Below are 23,565 nucleotides of genomic sequence, written 5' to 3' on the forward strand. Positions count from 1 at the left end.
AGGGTTTGTAGCTGCTTCTGGGAGTGTGTCGCTACTGCAGCGTCATCTGCAAACAGCATGTCCAGAACAAGGAGTGGTCGCACCTTTGCTTTTGCTTTTAACCGAACAAGGTTTCATAGTTTCCCATCTGTGCTTGTGTGTAGGTAGACTCCCTCGATGGATGTCCCAAAGGCTTGCCGGAGGAGGAGGGAAAGGAATATCCCGAACCGGGTGATTGCCAGCCTACATCCTTGCTTGACTCCGCCACAGATTTTGAAAGGGTCTGAAGTAGGCCCATCGAACTGGATGGTGCCTTGCATGTTGTTGTGGAAGGACTGAAGAATGCTGAGCCGTTCTGGGGTGCAACCTATCCCTTCGACCATCTTAAAAAGGCCACTCCTGCTCACAAGGTCGAAAGATTTTTTGAAGTCAGTGAAGGCCATGAAGAGTGGTTTTCTCTGCTCTCTGCACTTCTCCTGGAGTTGTCTCAGAGAGAAAATCACGTCCGTGGTTGATCTTCCTGCTCTGAACCCTGCCTGTGGCTCTGGATAAAGCTTATCTGCGAGGACCTGGAGTCTATTCAGTGCAACGCTCGCAAAGAGCTTACCAGTGGTGCTGAGTAAGGAGATGCCACGGTTGTTGTTACAGTCACTCCTGTCTCCCCTGTTTTGTACAGGGTGACAACACTGGCATCTCTCGTGTCCTCGTGGGACAGTACCATCCCTCCAGTACAGACACGGCGTGCACATTTGGCTGTAGATTACTCAGCCAAACAAGGGAAGAGTTCACATGTGTCTGAACTTAATGTGGCAGTGAGTGCTGACATGAACATCCATGGCTTCATTTCAAATGGGTCAGTCTGCGTCGGTCACTCGGATATGTCCGCATGCGGAACACCACATCCAGTATACCTCTCGACATTGTTGTGGCTACGAGTCAAAAATGAAGCCCTGCTCCTATTCAGCGCTCCCCCCTATCCTGCCACTCCATTCCGCATGTAAGCGATTGAAACATCATCGGAGAGTGCAAGATATATAAGCTACGGTACCTTCACATACGCGGGCTATTAATTATATATAAGTAATGGTTATGAAGATACCGAGCAAGTCAACGGCCGAATCTCACCACATGGGCGGTTTGCCACATTCATCGCTTGTGGTGGTGGTGGTGAGGAACACAATGGGGGAAGCTTTCGCCAAAAATCGTACGAAAAGGGAAATCCGCCAACAACAGCGCACGGATCGGGCCCATATATGTGGGAGCATTGGCCAATGACGATGTAATGAATATACTGTAGTAAATTCAACGTGCGCCTGATATATATACAGTATGTGAATCTACATTGTTGTAGATTTGAACATCGCCAACATCGCACCGACCAGCATGCTGAAGGATGGTTAAACAACTCCTACGACCGACACAGCAGCGTGGAGGACGAGTGAGGGCCTTCTTCCAGGAGTGGATTGGCATAGCACTGCTATGTAAAAGGGATATTTTATTTATATTCTCAGGTTTTATTTATTTATTTATATTTTATTCATGCGCATAGGAGCCGCGCGCTTTGAATAATGCGAGGGGCCGGGGATCATGCGGATGGGGGTGGTGGGGAGGGAGAAGTTTGGGTTTGGTGGTGGGGGGGTGGGAGAAGTTGGGGTTGGGTGGTGGGGGGGTGGGAGAAGTTGGGGTTGAGTGGTGGGGGGGTGCGAGATTCGTGACGCACGGAGCCACAGCAGAGCCCCCGCCTGTGCTGCGCGCGCGGGTCCACGTGTTGCGTCTGAGTGTGCGCGCCAGTGCGCATCAGTCCTCCGCGTGTTCCTGTGTACGCGCCCGTGGTGTATTGGCAGGAGCAGCAGGAGCAGAGGCAGCAAGGGAGGAACCTGCGCTCGTGAGACCACGCGCGACGCTGGGATTTGACACGAGCTGTGGGGCAGAGCGAGCGGAGCGCGGCGACACGCAGTTTGGGTGACGCTGAGCTGCTGCGAGCCACGGGCGTGAGAGGAGGATCAGATGTGTTGAGTGGGGGACGGGGACTGCAAGCGGGCTTCAGTTTGGTTGGATTTGGCCACGTTCTTTGCGGGAGAGCTGCCTCCTGGAGATGCGGCCGTGCGCACAAGTCGCAACATACTTCAGGATGCAGTGGAATTCGTAACATCTGGACTGCGTACGGAGACAAACACCCCCATCCACAATACTCTCTCTGACTCGTACCCACATCTACGCTGCCGGCTCGAGCACAACACGCGAGGCGTCATACACGACATACACTTACGTACATGTGGACATGCATTTACGCGTGCAATATTAATGATATACTATACATAAACGTAGTTATTTACACACGTATAATCGCTAACATATATTAAAACATATGCATAAACGTATACTACTACTACACGTATTTGCATGATCGTTTAATGAGCATACACGCACTGGTACACCCACCTACACACACTCGCTTAACCACATACACAAGCGAATAAACACGTGTACGTATACAACAAACTCGTACACACAAACTCATACACACGTACAAACTGATACACACAAATACACATACAAACTCATACATACAGACACACGCACGCGTGTACACACACACGCGCGCGCACACACGTGTACACACACACACGCGTGCCATGGCCTGGCTGGGCCCCCTGTGCCGAGCTCCCCGGCTGTTGCTCCACTCGCTCGCCCTGCTGTGCTGCGCCCGCGCCTACAACGTGGACCTGGAGTCCCGGCTCGTGTTCACGGGACCCAATGGCAGCTACTTCGGCTACTCCGTGCTGGGGCACAGCTACAGGGACTCCAGCTGGTAGGGCGCCGCGCCGGGTACCCGTCTGCGTGTGTGTACCCGTGTGTGATGCGTGTACCCGTGTGTGATGCGTGTACCCGTGTGTGATGCGTGTACCCGTGTGTGATGCGTGTACCCGTGTGTGATGCGTGTACCCGTGTGTGATGCGTGTACCCGTGTGTGATGCGTGTACCCGTGTGTGATGCGTGTACCCGTGTGTGATGCGTGTACCCGTGTGTGATGCGTGTACCCGTGTGTGATGCGTGTACCCGTGTGTACCCATGTGCGTAGTGTGTGTACCCGTGTGTACCCATGTGCGTAGTGTGTGTACCCGTGTGTACCCATGTGCGTAGTGTGTGTACCCGTGTGTACCCATGTGCGTAGTGTGTGTACCCATGTGTACCCATGTGCGTAGTGTGTGTACCCATGTGTGGGGTGTGTGGTGAGCGGTGGCGCAGTGGTTCAAGGCACTGCGCTACGAACATTTCTTATTTCGATTCCTGGCCCAGGCTAACATTAGTGGTGAGTGGTATCAGAACCGGGCCTGCTCTAGATCGACTCGGCCTTAAATGACATACCTGAAAAGGTATGTCTAAACTTTGCTTGGGACTCCCCTAGATCTACTCGACCTTAAATATATACTTTCTACAGTGTGTGTGCGCACATCGGAGAGACAAAGGCAGCCGGCCATGATCCTGGCCACACCAGCCCTTCGTGTTGCGTTCCGGCTTCACGAGATGATCACTCAGCGGCAATTCTACCGCCCGTCTGTGCCATTCAGGGAGCCTGCAATGTAACACGCGCAATCCACACGGGCGTGATTGGGTGTGATGAACAGCGCCGTGTGGTCGACAGACCGGTTTGCACGTGCTTCAGCCGAGGTGTGTAATGAAACGATGACCGTACACAAGTGATGTGTGCATTGTGTGACGTCTGCATGCCAATTGCATTTGAACACGCCGCATTATATTGCACGCGTGGTGGTAATAATACTGCTGCTGCTGCATGTGCGTAAGCCGATGCAACGCACGAGCCGACCAGCTGCGTAGCTGTTTGAGCAGACGGCGCAACAACCGTGCCCGGACTTCGGGGGACCACACGGGGACGTTGGGGTTGGGGAGGTAAAGGACAGGGGCCCCCCATTTGGATGATGTACCCATACCAACCACGCGACGTCTCATACCAACCACGCGACGTCTCATACCAACCACGCTACGTCGCTCATACCAACGTGGCCGATAAGCGCTGTAGAGTTACGATGATTTCAAGAGGGGGGAGATGCCATTGTAGAAAACACTCGACATGAACTGCAGAGTGACTTTGCGTGAGGTGGTTGAACCCACAGTTGCCAGCAGTGGACTCGGTGACGAATGTGTTCGCTGAGGTTGGGGGGGGGACGATCGTGTCTGTAATGTATGTTGAACTTCTTTTGCACCGTACATAACCAACCGTGCTATTCGGAGGGTAATGTTCCTGTCGCCCACGCGGGATATTGCTGCTAATGCCGCCCGCTCTGCCGAGGGATAGTTGTTACCCCTCTTACTGACAGTTACACAAATGTCAGGGTTTCTTAGCACAGCACCAAAGCCCAAAAACGCCGAACGGCCAGCAACAATCAGCACTGTTGAGTGTATACTATACGGGCAGTCATCGACTTACGAACGTGTTCAGTTCTGAGACCCGCTCGTTAGTCGAGCGCTTCGTAAGTCGGGACATGAGCACAGGAATGCACTGTATTAAAATGCACATAGAGTCCGTGTGTGTTACGGTGCAAGAAGAAGGGAAGCTTGACTTAAAGTTTTTGTGACTGCAGGGATTCATATTCTTTGGGTCTTTTGGTAAAGTCACATAGATAGGTTCAAAGAAAATAACAAAAACTACGACGTTTCAATCTCAACACGGCCGTCATCAGGAAAAAGGGGTTATTTTCTTTGAACCTATCGACGCGACTTTACCGAAAGACCCAAAGAATATAAAAAAATGGATGTATTGTTAAACTCATAAATATGAAATATTGTACATTTTCATGTAATTCTGTAATAACTATTGTAAAGAAAAATCTACGCAACCACGGGGAGAACATGCAGACTCCAAATATACAACAGGCTGTATACCAGGCGCGAGGTGGTTATCATCTCTTCACCGTGGAGAGATGATAACCCAGGTCGACAGATTTATAGCCCTCTGCTAACCATTGCGCCACCACGCCACCTAAGCAGCTGTGTACATTGCATTGTGATAGAAAATGTGTGGCGGTAAAGCTGACGCTGTACTCCTCTTTCAGAATTGCCACGCTGAAAAGCACAATACCGTTCAGTACAATCCTGATTCATATAGCGTCTGATGAAGAATGCTTCTGCATATCATGACGCTGGCCAGAATAGATGCTGGATGATTTCCACGGGGAGTAGGAAGAGGTCTGTATATAAGAAAAGAGACAGTCATAGGCAGAGGAGAAGAGGACCATTGAAGAAGTGTAACCATTCTGTTTCTATTATAAAGCTGTGTTATGTAAAATCTTTGTATTTTAACAAAGACCCCTCTCGCCAAGTAGCGCTCATTGCACTACAAAACCATGGCGATGTATTGAGACTCATTCATTCTGTCGTGGATGCGTGCCAGGCTGGCTGCTTGACACTTGAGATAAGTGCGTGTCATTGAGATCAGAACCATAGCTCCAAATTGCCACTGCTTCCCTCTGTTGGCTGATATGGTTCATGAACTTGGGCTGGGAGCGTAGGAGTTAGTGTACTCGCGGGTTTAACACGACTGCAATGAGCTGTATTCCTCAATGGCGTAGCTATCGAGGGTGCACGTGGTGCAACCGTGTCGGTGCCAGACGACGAAGAGGGGGAATTAAACAGAGGGCCCATTTCATTCCACGCACCAGGGCCCATGCCAACCACGCCGCTACTCCGCTGATATTCCGCTGTGTTGAGAAAGAGCACAAAATAACTGCTGCTGCAATTTATGGGGCAATGTGTGGTGAAAATAAAATTTCACACTCCCGATGTCACCTTTTGAGAGGTTTGAGCGGCTGTAATTTGCCAGATTTGAAGCTTTCGTGACTGCAAGGATTCATACTCTTGGGTTTTTTCGGTAAAGTCACGTAGGTAAAAAATAAAATTAAAAGTTAATAAAAGTAATAATAGAAATAAAATAAAATAAGAAATCACATTTAGTATTTTATTTTAACATCAACTTTTAATTTTATTTTTTACCTACGTAACTTTACCGGAAAAAACCTAAGAGTATGTAATTTGCCAGTTCAGATGTATTACCATGTCACCATTCTAGAAACCTTTCTCAATCAAGGCTGGCACGTCGGGTTTAAACAACCAAAACAACGCAAGGTAAAACAATTTGTGCACACTACTATACTCTTGATGCCAAGCCCTGCCGTTTGTGTGGCTCACATTGCGGTGTGCAGAGTAATCTTTGATGTTACACGCACATTGTTTGGGGTGTTACATTGTGGCCTACACCTTCACCGCATTTTGGGGGAAATAAGTAAAAAAAATAACCACTTACGTGGTCAGACAACGTGGTCAGACGTCCGGTCCGTGTTTTGAAGATAGCATGGATTTTTATTTCGCGCGATCGTGTCCAAGCCAGGCTTGGACACGATTGCGCGGTGCCTCCCCCGTGTGCACGTGGATCCCGCTTGAAGAGCCCTACGTCATCCCAAAGCCACGCACTCTTCATCTTCACATCCCCCCCAGAGGGCCCACATGTGCCAAGTCGTTGTTTTTTGTTGCAGTTTGAGGCTGTATTTTTAGGGCCGCAGCGTGCGCGCCGCGTGTGACGGAGGCTGTTCGCCCTGCGCTGGTTGCGTGTTTGCCGTGCTCGTGCTAAGCGCTTCCGATGGACTCAAAGCGCTGACGGTCGTGGCGCGTGCGTCAACGCGCACCGCACGCCCAGTGCCGACGCTGGCTTCCTCTGCAGTTGTGCGTGTTGACATTGTACAGTCTGGGTTAATACAAGGGTGTGGCTCTATTGGGCGCTAATAAATGACTTGTTTGGGATATGGCTTGTAAGGGAGGTGATCCGATGTTCGTGCCTTGTGAGGTCATTCGTCTCACTGGTTTCTCGCCTGACTATAAATAAATCGGATGATTTACTCACTAAAATATTTGCATTTCCGGAACTTCAGGCCATATTACGAAGTCGCGTATTTTTTCCGTAATTTTACTTTCCGTCGAGACTCGGTGGGCACACAATGGCCCACCACCATAGTCGTGGGCACCGCAGTTGGCGTGGGTGTGCCGAACCGGGTGAGCGGACCGAGTTCCCGTGGGGCGGGCGGGCGGGCCGCGAGCGGCGTGCCGGCCCCGCAGCTCCACGCCGCTCTCAGGTCGCACAGCACGTGACCATTTCTTGTTTAAGCGGTAAAAGGAACGCGAAAAAAATCGCGACAAAAGAAATATAACACAAGAACAACCTTTCGGCAGGGAAATAAATGTTTTCTTTAGGTGGGATGTGTGGCGCGGTGTTGGTGGAACACGAAAAAGCGGCATTAAAAACAGTTTGGGGCCGAACATGTGCAACGCGTTAAGGGCCCTGTAAACAAGCGTCTTTCTGTGTGAAGACGTGCGCGGCCACCTCCAGCACTTGCGCCCTCGCCTCTCGCTCCCGCGCTGCACAACATTCCTTGCATTTTCACGACCGAGCGATCTCGGGGCCCTCACGCGCTTGAGACGCTGCTCTACAGCGCCGTTCGTACCAAGATTGATTGCGTGTTTGTATTTGCCCTGTCAGCGTTTACTAATAGACTTTAAAATTGTATAAATGAAGACGAAGGAGATGTTATTGCCTGTGCTTGTGTATTTATCCGTGGTTATTTATTCTGAAAGCTTTAGAGCCTTCATGTTTGGTAATAAATTACTTTAACAAAAAAATATTTCCTAACCTTTGCCGGGGTGCTTTAAATGATGCAAATCTTGAACTTTAGTGTGGAGTTTTGACTAAACGCTACTTTCTCATTCGCCATTGGACCTGTGACGCCAGGTAATGGTTTTTCAAGTCACACAATCTGGCAGTGGCAGTGACGACATCGACTGCGTGGGCCCACAATGACCATGAACCATAAAGCAGACAGAGTTATCAATTTCATTTTCACGTTCATCTCTGCGTCTCCCGTGTCCCTTATTTCACTACGTGGCACGCACAGGATCCTGGTGGGAGCTCCGAAAGCCAACTCGGATCTCCTGACGGAGACTGTGCACCCGGGTGCCATCTTTAAGTGCCGGGTGCAGCCGAACGGCGAGCAGAGCTGCACTGAGATGCTGCTGGGTGAGAGGCCGTAACCACGGAGGCGTCGTTGTGACGACACCTCTGCGTCTGCACTCTGCCTTCAACTCTCTCTTCCGTCAATCGGCACACGGCAGCTGACGAGGCTGAGTGAACTCTGGCTGAGTGAACTCATTCTACTCCTCCTCTCTGGCATGGCATCGCTTCCTGTTGAGCTATGTTTGTCTCTCTTAAGTGTTCCTCCATTACCCCATTAGTCTACCTCTCAGGTGGGTTGGCTTCTAATTATTGCTCCTTCCACATGGCGGTAGGAGGCCACTGATGGCCACTTCCGGTCATCATCACAGCAGCGGCTTTTAGCTGGCCATCGGACAAAGATGGTCCACTGCATTGTGCGCTTTCAGATGTGCTTCTGCAGTCGTCTAGAATGCCCTTCTGATATTAGAAAGCCACTGGAGCGATCTACTTTGAAAACTAATTTCTTTAGAACAGTTTATGTTTAGTTTGTTGTCCTTCCACGCACCTCGGATTAGCGCGGTTGACTACGTACGGTGCAAAAGAAGTTCAACATATATATGTTCTCAATGCTTTTCACCTTAGTGGCCCCATATAATTTGATTCATCACCAAATTCAGCAGTGTAAATGTTATTAATGTAGCTTTAAGCATGGCTATAGGTCACCAATATACTGAGACAACTCTTCAGGAAGGAAGTGAACGTTTTCTTTAGCTGGGATGTGGTGGAGCATTTATGGGGGGGGGGGGAACACTATGAAATGACATGGAAACGCTACTTATATTTATGGCTCTTTGATTCCATTGTTCCCATCGTGGTGCCATGATAAGCCACCTGATGTAAGACAATACCACATAAAGGAGATGATAAAAATGAGGCCGTACGCATAAAGATGGTACAAACCAGACAATAAATCATGTATTCTTGAATCAAACAATAACCCTGAATAATGACAATTTAATAAATGGGCAGTTGGAGGATCGTTACGCCGCTGGTTTTTAATCCTCTCGGTGGTCGGGTCTGTGGAGGCGCACGGATTGGGTGCGTTACCTCACCGTTGTCACCTCTGGGTCACGGCCCCCAGGCTCGCGGCACAACCACCAATGTGGGCGCACGTGCCTGGAGGAGCGCGACAACCAGTGGCTCGGCGTCAGCATGGCCCGGCAGAACAAACCCGACGGCAAGATCCTGGTAAGCGCAGTCTTATCGGCCAAGGCTCACCAACGTAGTACCCACCAACACTACCTCCTCGCCCTCCTTGTTCTCACCCGTACGTTTCCGTGCGTTGCCACTGTAGGCGTGCGCTCACCGCTGGAAGAACGCGTTCTACGTGAGGGAGTGGAAGCTGCCGCATGGCCTGTGCTACATCATCCCCGCCAGCCTCGCGCCCAGCGAGAGCACACACATCATTCCCTGCTTTAAAGGTGCGGCCGAGCCAGCGGAGTACAGCGAGACCTTTAATGAGCTGGGCACGGTGGTGGCCATTTTTTTTTTACCTCTGATCCACCACTTTGGGAGTCGAGTAGAGAGTTGTGAAACGGCCAAAACTGCTGGACTGTGAGGTGGCCAGGCGATGGTTAAGGTGAAGGTCAAGGTTGTTTTATACCACACGCCTAGATTCGTTTGAGGCTTTTCCTACTGAAATAAAAGGCGTTCGAAAAAAAAAGATTTAACCCAGAGTGGAGGAGTGGCCCAGTGGTTAGTGCACTCTGTTATGAATCGAGCAATCTGAGCTCAATTCCCAGACATTGTTTCCATCAGTGGTAAGATATATCTGAACCAGTTTTGGTTGGGTCGCCTGATTCACCATCTCGCATTGACCAGGGTGGTGAAGTATGGCCGACATGGCATGGGGAGGCCTTCCTCCAGGACTGGAGCGGTGATAAGGCTGTAAAATAATAATATTATCTTTATTATTAACGCTTTTGTTGGCCAAAACGTGGAGACCCAAGCCAGAGGATAAAAGTATTATTGGCCCTGACAGCTAACCCGCCAGCTGCTATCCTGCTGATTGAATATTTACAAAGACAAACGCATGTTGGAAGGCGTTACATACTATTCTTCATGTATGGTGCGGGCGAAGAGGGTTGCGGCATTGAAGGTAGGGCCGGTGTTCACCGTGTTTCTTTGCCGGGGCTGATGTCAACCGTTGCATCTGTCGCGCAGAGCACCAGAAGAAGTATGGGGAGGAGCACGGCTCCTGCCAGGCAGGGATCGCGGGACTCTTCCTCGAGGTCAGTCTCCCGTGATCCACCGTACTTGCCCGAGACGGCGACATCGATGAACGTAAAAAAAAATTAAATGTTCATTCAAATTTTATTTTACCAGGTAAAGTCCACTGAGCTATATAGCTCTTTTTCAGAAGCAACCTGGCCACAAATAATAGCTCGACGAAGTGGTTTATCACGTTAAAATTTAGCGCAGCCAAATATGATGTTGATTCTAAATGCGGAGGGAAAACCCAGAGCACCCAGAGAACAATCCACGCGACCACGGGGAGAACATGCAAACTCCAAATATACAGCAGGCGTCAGGGTCGGTATGGAACCCACAACCTCCTCCATACCAGGCGAGGTATTTAGCATCTCGCCACAGTTTAAGATGGCAGTGAGGCTGAATCTGTTCATCGTACTGATGACGAGCTTCATTTCATTTTTATTTGTACATTGCGCCTCTGACCAAATTGCCCAGAATGCGCTAGGTGAGCTTGATCCTGGACAGGGCTTGGCTGGATAACCGCCGCTACCTGATGCGCCGCAGTGCAACAATATCCATTACCGCACAGAACTCCGTGCTCACTTTCATAAACTCCCACTCACCAGCGTGGTGAGCGTAGCGTGTTCGAAATAACTCCTGTGTAAGCATGGGGAGGCCCCCATCCAGCGGCGGATTGACAAGAGGGTCATACGCAGTGATGTTGGGCGGGTGTTGGATCAGTGGCATTTGTAATGGCGAGGGTGGGGTGGCGGTGCTTTGCGTGTCCTAGGATGCGGTCGTGCTGGGTGCTCCCGGCTCTTTCTACTGGACGGGCACGGTGATCCTGCACAACCTGACCACACGCGCCAACTCCTTCTACTCGGAGAGCGAGCGCCGCGCTGTCGGCTACAGCAGCTACCTCGGTGAGCCGTGGCACAGCTATGTCCAGCGTGCAGGCGGTGCAACTGCACCAATGCCCATGGGCCGTGGGGGGCCCAAGCGCCGGGCTAAGAAGAGGGGCGTAGGAGGAGGCGAGTGCTGGCGGTTGGCATCGAGGCCTTGGCGGTGCCAACTTTAGGCCGAGACAATGTGGGCGTTTGCCTACGGCGGTGGCAAGTTGTTGTGTTGGGCCTTGAGAGGGGCGACTTTGTGTGATTGGTGGATGTGGGTGCTCGAGATCTGCTCACGGACATCGACACACCGTCGACGGTTATAGAACGGGGAAGGAGTGGGGGGTCCCATTCAATTCCCCATACCATGTCTCATGTCGACCAAGCACCGCTGCTGATGATCCGGCCCAGTGGGCCATGGGTGCCCACTCTCTTCTCTTCTCGCATCATCGATTCAAACAGCAGCAGCAACAACAGAATAGGAATTTTGTATTTTCTTACTAATTTTCTTTGACAAGAGTTTTTCCGTTGTGTAGTGACGCACTCAGAGACACTAGGAGTAGGAGGCACTCTATTTATTAACAGCCTTCACAGGTCACAAGGGATAACTACAACTGTCAGTCAGGACAGCTGGCAGACTGCCTGACTGACGACGCCGAGAAGGTGAAGACGCAGACGAAGACTCCAGCAGCACGACGGGATCCCACTCCAAGCAACAGCCCCGAACCTTCGCTCGGGGTCCCCTTTTATCCTCCTTGCTTGGCCTCGCTCCGCCCCGGCCACGCCCCCCTTCTAGAACCTACTAGAAGGTTCCCGGGCTCACCTCACATGCCCCCTCTATCACCTTTCCCCTACATCCCTCTCTCTGACTTATCACGTGACCTGCTGACAGGCAGGGCTGCTGCAACTGCAGATCCCCTTCTCTGCCAGCAACCCGCGCTATGCTACGTAGTGACCCGTTTCATGTCACTACACTTGTATGGGGAATTAATTTGCGTGCCGATGCGTGGTACCACGCAGCTGTTCGGCTTCATGGTCACGCGCGCGGGCGCCTCGCAATCTGCTGCCAGCATCCTGGGATTGAGAGCGGAAAATTAAGGCCCCCCCACGTTTGCAAAAAACTGCAAACGTGTTCACTTGTCAATTTGTCAGCTTGTTTAGCCATTAATTTGTTTACGCTTTGTGTTTGCAGAGGAAATGGAAAATTGTCCAGTTCCTTAGGCAGACCGAGAGGTTCTGCGTCTTGTTATGGAGTGTGGTGGTCGGTGTGTTTTTAAGTTTAAGAGCCAAGAATGTTTTCTGCTCAAGGTGCACTTTCTCATTTGTTCATAGGACACAGCACCGTAGGTGGTCAGCTGGCTCAGAGATCAGAGCGCTGAGCTAACACAGCTGAGACTTCTGGTTTAAATCCGGTCATCCACCTGTGATAGTGAGTTGATGGTTTCACTCGGATCACCAATGACTGCGCAATAAATGAATTCATATTAATTTGGGTTTTTACTTAACTTGACACAATTCCACCTCCGTAAATGAAAACTATGGGTTTGACTACCGTGTGACTCTTACTCTCTGTAGCAAAGTGAGTGGTAAAGTGTTGGCTCCAAGTCCAGTCAAGAGGTCACTTGCAGGGATCTAAAAAGTCGTTCTGTAATGCCTCCTACCACAGACCATGCTCTCACACGTCGTGTTGCCCTGCCCTGCGAGGGTTCCTCATAGATTATTCATCTCGTGACACGACACCGGCAGCACAATCAGGATAACACTGGGGGGAAGGGCATGGGAAAATAAAAAAAACTGTTTGTTAAGACACATCACCGTGTTTCATTTGACACCTTGCGGAGCCGTGCTGTAGATGCCTCCGCAGGATATTGCGCGTTGGCACCGGGATGAAGCCCTCTTCCTCTGACGAGGGCCCCATCTGAGAACGTAGGAAAGCCGCCGCCACTGCTGTCGCTTGATGGAAACGTCGGGACTTGGCAGAGCGCGCCTCGTTGCACACAACAGGTTGCAGATGTTGCCGCCTGTTTGCTGCTACTTTAGGCGCAGGTAGCTGGGTGCTGAGCTTGTTCCCAGGTGCAGGTGGCTGGGCGCTGGAGAGCCATGAACTCAAACGAACAAATGCTAATGAACTTCGTCGTCGTGACCTGGCATGGCAGCACGTGCGCTCGGCCTGTGAAACGCTGCCCGGGAAGTGGACAACGATCCTCCCCCTTCCCACCTCCAGCAGCCACGATGAACTGGCACGATTACTAGTCATGATTCAATCCAAGAAATGGCTACTTTGCAACAAGCGTAGGTTGACGCGGTTGTGACGCGCAGCTCTCTCACGTGTCACCCGAGGGCTGTACTGCACGTTGTTTGGCGCGATGTCTGACATTTTGCTCCACGTGCTATTCCTGGAGAAGCTCCCAGCTCGTGGAGCAAAACGTCAGACATTGTGCCGAACAGCGCCGTACGACTCAAAAAAACATCGCAGAGCTGTCACTTAAATTTCTTGTCTTGTGTTAACTGTCACGTTTGTATTGTTTCTTGGTGTTTCTGACTTATACAGTTTAACTTAAACTGTTTATACAGTTTCAGTTTGCTTCGTTTGTCTAAATGTAGCAGCACATCCTTTTGTAGATAATTTGAATACAATCATACGTATATGATTCTTACACACATCACTCCGAGTGCGTATCTTGAATATAATGTACTCCGCAGGGAACAAATCAGGGTGTCATGTCTGGTGGGGGAGTTTCTAGGCAAATTAAGACCCTGCACACTTCATGCACCTGCGAATTCGTAATCACGAAAAGCTCTGTCGTGGGTGACTGACTATGCAGAGTTTGGATATTCACTATAGATTTGGGACGATTGCATATCCTGAGCAGGTGAGTACTGCCATGGCTGTGTTCGATTCACCCAGAGTCACAGACAAATCGAAGGGTGTAGCCAGGGCTCCAGCTTCTAACAACTCTGGTGGAATCGTTGCAGGGTACAGCATCACAGCGGGGCACTTCACACACCCACAGAGCACGGAGGTCGTGGGCGGAGCGCCGCAAAGAGCCAACGTCGGAGAGGTGAGGGTTACGCGAGACGCTTCAACCATGCTTACACACACAACTCGGCCTCCTGTGGTGTGTGCACAACAGCGCTGGGGAGACGCAGGCAGCCTGGCATGGTGCTGTCCGTACCAGCCCATTGCGTGCCATTCCATTACTAACATGCTCCCACAAACAGCACTTGCCCCTGTACTTCATAAAGCCAAATGCGGGATCTTTGTCTTTTCGTGTGGGCAGTGATGAAGCGATATTGGAAGCACCAGGCACCACCTTTGTACAAAAGACAAAACTGATAGCAATGCAGTCTAATTTTGAAACTCAAATGTTTACGTAGCATTCTCGTACTGAAATAAGTGCACTCGAGTTTGTGGTTATTTTATATCGTAATGTCACACGTTCCTGTGTGTCTGTCTGCTCAAGGTCTACCTCTTCAGGATTCAGCGAGGAGGTCTCCACATCATACGACAGTTCTCAGGGAAGAAGGTGGGCTCACGGATAGTGTTTGTAAAACCTTAAAAAGTCTTCAACCTCTGTTCCTATTCGTGACCTGACGCTACTACACATTTGTTCTGCGGCCATAACATGGCTACACGATAAAAGCAGATTAAGGTAAAGATACAGCCCTGCCGTGCCTTGCCCTGCCATTGCTGGTGGAAGAGGTCTTCTCTAGAGGAAGCTCTAGAGAGGGTATTTGGCCTACTCTTCCACACTGGCCATGCGTCTTGGAAGAGATGGTAGTGCCCACACTTTACCCCACCACACAAGATCTAGTGATCGACTAACTGTGGTTGTACCCATTTACCCTGCTGGGCACACAGAGGTCGGGAGTGGGATTTCATCAACTGGCCCCATTGCTTCAACTGCCGCGCCAGGAGATAGAATCGAACCAGCGACATCTGGATTGCAAGTCCCGTGCGCTGACCGTTACACCACAGCAGCTTCCCTGCTACCAGATGATAGTTTTGTCATCATCGCAAAGCAGCAACAATAGTATCCAACGCATGACTTTGTAAACATCGAACTTCGGAACAAGTCAGTGCACGTGTTTTGGTCTAAAAGTGATTTTGAGAAAACCGCGCTGGTGCCTTGCATACACAGCCGCTCCGTTGTGAGCGCTCCCGTGCCTGTGGGGAGGATGGATTTGCGAGTAAAAATAAAATTGCCTCTGTTGCGCATGGGACATAGGGGGGAATTGTTCTCTACATGTTAATGAAGATTAGCAAAAATTCACACTTTAATTCCCGTTAAAATAGTTCTATTAAAATGTATTTTATGGAGCTGTGTTGGCAGGGATGTAGAAACACCGGCTTAATGCACTTCACCACCCCAGTTATTAACAACAAACACTGCTTTGTAATAATACGCACGGCGATGTACTCAGCTAACATTTCACTCAGAGGCCCTTCTCTAGATGAGAGCCGGGATGTTAACTTGTTATGTGATTAAAACATTTTCCATTGGGAAACATAACCTTCGGAGAAATGTCACTCCAATCGAAATAAAAGTTTTGAGAGACGTTCAAGAGTGCAACCCAATCGAACTGTCGGCAATGAAACATTCGGCAAGAATTATCATGGCAGTTAAGATCCATTTAGTGTTTTACAATCGAGATTACCCATTCAGCCCATTGTGCCACTCTGGTCAATCAGAAGCCAGGAGATTGAAACGTGACCTCTGCGTGCTATACCTGTTATTCCACAGTCACATAGTAGTTACTTTTTAGGGCCGGTGGGTGATGTGGGCCCAGCGGTAGGGCATTCACCGCTCGTTATTGCAGAGGTTCCTGGTTCGAATCCCACAGGCCACCCTGGTTAATGCCGAGGGTGTATTAGCCATAAACGCTCACCGTCTACTTCACAGTGCATGATGTTAAAGATCTCGTGATATAAATCTCGGAATAGTAGGCCATCGTGTGCCGAATCATGGTTCAAGTTTGCCAAATTGACACACCGCAAATTACGAAATTGGGAAAAACACACAGCAAATGACGCCACCCCCTCCCGACTACAAAACCCCGGCAGGATCCTCCCAGAAGAGTCTCGAAACTCGGCGAGGCGCTCCGTGGTGATCGAGGGGGGCGATAACAAAACGTGCGATTTAGCCCCGGGCATTTGTGCGTCATCTCGTTTGCTCAGATGGGCTCGTACTTCGGCTCGGCGCTGTGCGCCGTCGACCTCAACAGCGACGGCCTCTCGGATCTGCTGGTGGGCGCGCCCACGCACAGCGCCTCACGGGACGAGGGCCGCGTGCACATCTATGTCAACCACGGCAATGTAAGGGCGCCGCGGCGGCAAGATGTTGACTACCTCGCCTGGTACGCGGGAGGTCGTGGGTTCGACGATCCCGACCCTGACGACGCCTGTATATTTGGAGTTTGCGTGTTTCTCTCCCCGCGGTTGCGTGGATTTTTCTCCGGGTCCTCTGGTTATTCTCCCTCCACATTTAGAATCGATATCACGCGTTTGGAGTATTCGACTGCTATAAATATCCACGTGATAAGCCGCTTCGTTGAGCTATCATTTGTGATAGCTAGGTCGCTTATGAAAAAGAGTTAATAGCTCAGTGGGCCTTACCTGGTAAAATAAAAATAGGTAAAAAAAGTAGATAAGATCAGCGGCACTTGCGCGAGGCCAGGGTGAACTTGGTGTGGGCGGCGGCAGCAGTAGCAGCATTCTCGTGACGTCCACGTCAGTGTGGAGAGCTGCTTGCGTCACGCCGGTGTGGTGTCGCTGCTGCGGTCCCTTTGCACGCAGTGGTCCGTCCAACTTGCTGAGGACTTTGGTAGAATAGGTGGATACCACGCACAATTATCATATTTGTCAATGTCTATGGATAATGAGAGTGAGACCGCAGACAGATGCTGCACCGGATGTGCGCGGTTAATTTGTCAAAGTGAAAATTACACATTTGTGTAATTTGCTGTGGTCAAAACTTAGGTTGGATTTGGTGGTCGGGTAAATAGTTTAACTTTCCTACCTGTGTTAAGCCATCGTAACAACTATTATTAATCGTCTTGTTTTGTTTTGATCATGAATTGTTGTCCAAACCGAGTGATCCAGCTTAATTCAATTCTCGTCCAGTTGTAAATATAAGCCCATTAAATGCACATTGCCATAGGCTGATACCATACATGTTTTTTTTTATTTAAATACAGACACCATTACACATTTGTGTAATGATGCCATGCTCCGGGATTTCCGTTTGAAACGAATAAAATAAAGATTCACTAATCTGACGGTGAAAAGAAAGTTTTTTTATGAGGAGCATGAGTCCGTCCGCTCGAGGCTGCGTGCCGACCTCCGAGCCGCACAGAGCGCAGATCACACTTACAGACAGCCTCAGATCACACTTACAGACAGCCTCAGATCACACTTACAGACAGCCTCAGATCACACTTACAGACAGCCTCAGATCACACTTACAGACAGCCTCAGATCACACTTACAGACAGCCTCAGATCACACTTACAGACAGCCTCAGATCACACTTACAGACAGCCTCAGATCACACTTACAGACAGCCTCAGATCACACTTACAGACAGCCTCAGATCACACTTACAGACAGCCTCAGATCACACTTACAAACAGCCTCAGATCACACTTACAGACAGCCTCAGATCACACTTACAGACAGCCTCAGATCACACTTACAGACAGCCTCAGATCACACTTACAGACAGCCTCAGATCACACTTACAGACAGCCTCAGATCACACTTACAGACAGCCTCAGATCACACTTACAGACAGCCTCAGATCACACTTACAGACAGCCTCAGATCACACTTACAGACAGCCTCAGATCACACTTACAAACAGCCTCAGATCACACTTACAGACAGCCTCAGATCACACTTACAGACAGCCTCAGATCACACTTACAGACAGCCTCAGATCACACTTACAGACAGCCTCAGATCACACTTACAGACAGCCTCAGATCACACTTACAAACAGCCTCAGATCACACTTACAAATAGCCTCAGATCACACTTACAGACAGCCTCAGATCACACTTACAGACAGCCTCAGATCACACTTACAGACAGCCTCAGATCACACTTACAAATAGCCTCAGATCACACTTACAGACAGCCTCAGATCACACTTACAGACAGCCTCAGATCACACTTACAGACAGCCTCAGATCACACTTACAGACAGCCTCAGATCACACTTACAGACAGCCTCAGATCACACTTACAAACAGCCTCAGATCACACTTACAGACAGCCTCAGATCACACTTACAGACAGCCTCAGATCACACTTACAGACAGCCTCAGATCACACTTACAAATAGCCTCAGATCACACTTACAGACAGCCTCAGATCACACTTACAAATAGCCTCAGATCACACTTACAGACAGCCTCAGATCACACTTACAGACAGCCTCAGATCACACTTACAAATAGTGTCTCACTGTGCCGGCAGTGACCGGGCACAAGTGATGGCCGCCGTCCACCGCTGCCCACGCCGCCCACCCAGGCACCTCCCTCCCCTTGTCCCAAAACTTCCTTGAGGGTGTAATCGTGGCAGGCCGATCGCTCGCTCACTCGTTAATCAAATTAGCTCCGCGAAGAGCGGGGCAGACCATCACAAATAACCGGCGCAGTGTCTGCCTGCTGCCCTGCCCGGCGCGACCTTTGTGCCCCCCCCCACTTCTCCCGGCGTGTCTTAACACGTGCCCTTTGACCCCAGGGTGACCTGGTGGAGCAGGAGCCGCTGGTCGGGTTGAACGCTTACAACGCGCACTTCGGAGCCGTCATCGCCGCGCTGGGCGACATCGACGACGACGGATTCCCAGGTACGTTCCACTCGCCTGGGCGACAGGGACGTGCGCTCAGGGGAGGCAGGGGAGGCACAGCCTCGCCTGCCATACTCCAATGGAAATAGCTGTAAAGTAAAAATTAAAATTAAGATTTTTCCACTGATCTGTGCTATGTCCTTTCTGTATGATTCCAATCATTTTCAAAGTCAAAATCGCCAAATTTGCGGAGCTCCGATGCAAATAAAGGGAGAGACGAGAGGTGAGGCAGCACAGAGCTCTGCCTCCCCGCTGATTGCGCAACCCTCAGAAACTGAATGGAGCGCGGTAAATAAGCGCGCCTGTTACTATCTCTCTGTAATGGTTGGAATCATACAGAAATGGCATTTATAACACAGATCAGTCCAAAAATCTTTTGTTTTTTATTTTTCGTAACAGCTACTTTCATCTGAGTATGACAGGTGGGGCTCTGCCTCCCCTGCCTCCCCTGACCGCACGTCCCTGCTGGGTGGCGACTTTTCGAGTTTCCATCTGGGGTTACCGCTTGTCCTGGTTTTCTAAGGATCGTCCCCTTGTTCAATGAGGGTTGAGTGAGATTGCTACTGTGCTGGGAAATCTGTAAGTCCTCCTAGGACACAAGAAGTCCCCTTTGTTCGTCAGTTGTGTGATAATGCACCACTCACGACGATACACGTGGATGTTGTTCTTGCGTCTTGCGCGATAGTGAGAATTATTCTTCCCGTAATGTGCCGATTATTTGTGCCTCAGCGGTGGCAACCCCCAGTGTCGTCGCCGTCTTGGTTTCACACGCACTTTGCCGCAATAGGGCACGCCCTTTCCTGCTGGAGTCTTGATTTTACAAAATTATAAAAGTAGTTATTTATACACAAGGTAATGATTTTTGGAAAATGGGCTCCTTCTGTAAAACATAAATGTGTTCTTCCGTTTTCAGTCAAAAGAAATGGTCACGCATAAAAACACACTGGTCTTTGAACGTTACATTCGTTGTTAAAAAAGAGAGCGGATTTGTTTCGTAGAAAATTCGTGCTTCGCCGAATTGGGGGATAAACGCTTCAGAATCTCCCGTAATGCAATTACAAACCGAGGAATCTGAAATAAATAAAACTATAAAAGAATGTTTAACCACACAGCTCTTGATTTTATTGAGCGATTTGTGAGCAGCTGTCCGAGCGGCCGTGACCGTCCCTCTGCTGCCGCTACCGCTGCTGCTGCTGCTGCGCTTTCTCTCCGTCTCTCGGCAGACGTCGCGGTGGGGGCACCGCAGGAGGAGGAGTTCGGGGCGGTGTACATCTACCATGGCAGCCAGAACGGCATCACTCACAAACACTCGCAGGTGTGTGTACACCCACACCACTCACACACTCACACACAGGTGTGTGTACTCCCACACCACTCACACACTCACACACAGGTGTGTGTACACCCACACCACTCACACACAGGTGTGTGTACTCCCACACCACTCACACACTCACACACAGGTGTGTGTACTCCCACACCACTCACACACACACAGGTGTGTGTACACCCACACCACTCACACACTCACAGGTGTGTGTACTCCCACACCACTCCCACACCACTCACTCTCACAGGTGTGTGTACTACCACACCACTCACACACTCACACACCACTCACACACAGGTGTGTGTACTCCCACACCACTCACACACTCACACACAGGTGTGTGTACTCCCACACCACTCACACACCACTCACTCTCACAGGTGTGTGTACTCCCACACCACTCACACACCACTCACACTCACAGGTGTGTGTACTCCCACACCACTCACACACCACTCACACTCACAAGTGTGTGTACTCCCACACCACTCACACTCACAGGTGTGTGTACTCCCACACCACTCACACTCACACACAGGTGTGTGTACTACCACACCACTCACACACACACAGGTGTGTGTACACCCACACCACTCACACACTCACAGGTGTGTGTACTCCCACACCACTCCCACACCACTCACTCTCACAGGTGTGTGTACTCCCACACCACTCACACTCACACACAGGTGTGTGTACTACCACACCACTCACACACACACAGGTGTGTGTACACCCACACCACTCACACACTCACAGGTGTGTGTACTCCCACACCACTCACACACCACTCACTCTCACAGGTGTGTGTACTCCCACACCACTCACACACTCACACACCACTCACACACAGGTGTGTGTACACCCACACCACTCACACACTCACAGGTGTGTGTACTCCCACACCACTCACACACTCACACACCACTCACACACAGGTGTGTGTACACCCACACCACTCACACACCACTCACTCTCACAGGTATGTGTACACCCACACCACTCACACACTCACACACAGGTGTGTGTACTACCACACCACTCACACACACACAGGTGTGTGTACACCCACACCACTCACACACTCACAGGTGTGTGTACTACCACACCACTCACACACCACTCACTCTCACAGGTGTGTGTACTCCCACACCACTCACACACCACTCACACTCACAGGTGTGTGTACTCCCACACCACTCACACTCACACACAGGTGTGTGTACTACCACACCACTCACTCTCACAGGTGTGTGTACTCCCACACCACTCACACTCACAGGTGTGTGTACTCCCACACCACTCACACACTCACAGGTGTGTGTACTCCCACACCACTCACACACTCACAGGTGTGTGTACTCCCACACCACTCACACACTCACACACCACTCACACACAGGTGTGTGTACACACACACCACTCACACACCACTCACTCTCACAGGTGTGTGTACACACACACCACTCACACACCACTCACTCTCACAGGTGTGTGTACACACACACCACTCACACACCACTCACTCTCACAGGTGTGTGTACTCCCACACCACTCACACACCACTCACTCTCACAGGTGTGTGTACTCCCACACCACTCACACTCACACACAGGTGTGTGTACTCCCACACCACTCACACACCACTCACTCTCACAGGTGTGTGTACTCCCACACCACTCACACACCACTCACTCTCACAGGTGTGTGTACTCCCACACCACTCACTCTCACAGGTGTGTGTACTCCCACACCACTCACTCTCACAGGTGTGTGTACTCCCACACCACTCACTCTCACAGGTATGTGTACACCCACACCACTCACTCTCACAGGTATGTGTACACCCACACCACTCACACACCACCCACTCTCACAGGTGTGTGTACTCCCACACCACTCACTCTCACAGGTGTGTGTACTCCCACACCACTCACACTCACACACAGGTGTGTGTACTTCCACCATTCCCAAATACTCCTAGGTGCCATGGTGGTTGTTTGAACATACTTCGCCACGATGGTCGGTGTGGATTGGTGAAGGGGGGAGTCCAAGGACCGGTTAGATATCCCTGGTGTTAGGTGAGACTGGTGAACCGAACACAGGTCGCCGGATTCGTAGTGCAGCTTGCAAACCACTGTGCCATCGCTGTGCCCTGCAGTCGTATGCCTCTGTTCGGCTTATTGTGAACAGGGGGTAGACGGTGCTGCTCTTTGTCGACCGCGTGAAAACCTCAGTACGAGCGAGCGGCGCATGTCAAGGAGTCAAAGCGGCGAGCGAAATGCGTAGTGCAGACCACGTGAATGATGATGATGCCAGCGGCTGCCAAATTCTCCTCTGTGGGGCCCTTTCCACTCGCACATTGCGCATGATGAAGGGCGCGCAAAGTGTCACCGCGAGCTCTGGTCTGGGCAGAGATCGTGGCCTCTGTTAAAATCTTCAGTTTTGTTTGCCGACTGCGCAACTGTATTTCAAGTCGGCCCGGTGTGGGATGCGTGAATTCGACCATTCCCCGGAAGTCTGTTTTCCCTTTCATAGGCGATGACTAAAGCATCGAAGCAGGCAATCCCCCAAGATGTGTGAGCTCCGTGCCAAAGTAAACTGTCTTTTCACCAGGTTTTGCAGCGAGCGTCTGCTGCTGCTGTCTGCTCGTTACCTAGGATGAACCTGGAGCAATTGGTGCCAAGTCCGCTATTAGCGTTCATTTTCACTCCGCTCTAACCCGCGCCCACGTCACCCTGACTGCGCCCAAACTCATCGGGTCGCAAGAGCTCAGCAGGCTGGAGCATGGTTGATAGCGGGGGAGGGAGTCGGTCTGCGAATGGCGAGTTTTATAGCCTGGGGCTGTGAGCTCGCCACGAAGTGGCGGTACAGAAGTTAATTCAAAATGTATCTTTACGGAGCTATGAGTGTCTGACTATAGGTATCGATTTTCTTGGGGTGCTGAAAGATTTATTCAAAATAAAGCCAGACGCTCATTCATGGGATTTTCCAAACATACCAATGGCAGGGCCCTTCTGAAAAAGTCTTGAGACCGTGAGGTTATTCTCGGTAAATAATACAAATAACAATAATAGTTTAACAATAATGATTATCACCGTTGCGCTTGCAAGACGTTGGTAAACAAAAACTATCCACGTCGTTGCCCACAAGTTCTGTGGTCATTGTTGCCCGATGGCCCAGCCTCCCATTCGCCGCAACCTCTCCACATGTGACACCTGATTCATTCCAGACGGTGGCCTCGCGCCAAGCAGGGGGTCG

At 50.5% G+C, this 23,565-nt stretch overlaps 1 protein-coding gene across 1 annotated transcript in view; it reads left to right on the forward strand.

Moving 5' to 3' along the window:
• The first annotated feature begins 1,720 nt into the window (after positions 1–1,720).
• Positions 1,721–23,565, forward strand: part of ITGA9 (integrin subunit alpha 9) — a 67,314-nt gene continuing 45,469 nt past the window's right edge. The window contains exons 1-11 of the mRNA XM_078608868.1: positions 1,721–2,791; positions 7,941–8,062; positions 9,120–9,226; positions 9,333–9,459; positions 10,202–10,269; positions 11,022–11,154; positions 14,098–14,183; positions 14,586–14,648; positions 16,301–16,438; positions 18,869–18,974; positions 20,198–20,289. Coding sequence (XP_078464994.1) covers positions 2,616–2,791; positions 7,941–8,062; positions 9,120–9,226; positions 9,333–9,459; positions 10,202–10,269; positions 11,022–11,154; positions 14,098–14,183; positions 14,586–14,648; positions 16,301–16,438; positions 18,869–18,974; positions 20,198–20,289 — 1,218 coding nt within the window. The 5' untranslated portion in view covers positions 1,721–2,615. The remainder of the gene's footprint in view (positions 2,792–7,940; positions 8,063–9,119; positions 9,227–9,332; positions 9,460–10,201; positions 10,270–11,021; positions 11,155–14,097; positions 14,184–14,585; positions 14,649–16,300; positions 16,439–18,868; positions 18,975–20,197; positions 20,290–23,565) is intronic.

Source organism: Lampetra planeri, chromosome 31, assembly GCF_965212315.1.
Source record: "Lampetra planeri chromosome 31, kcLamPlan1.2.h2, whole genome shotgun sequence".
Lineage (NCBI taxonomy): Eukaryota > Metazoa > Chordata > Hyperoartia > Petromyzontiformes > Petromyzontidae > Lampetra > Lampetra planeri.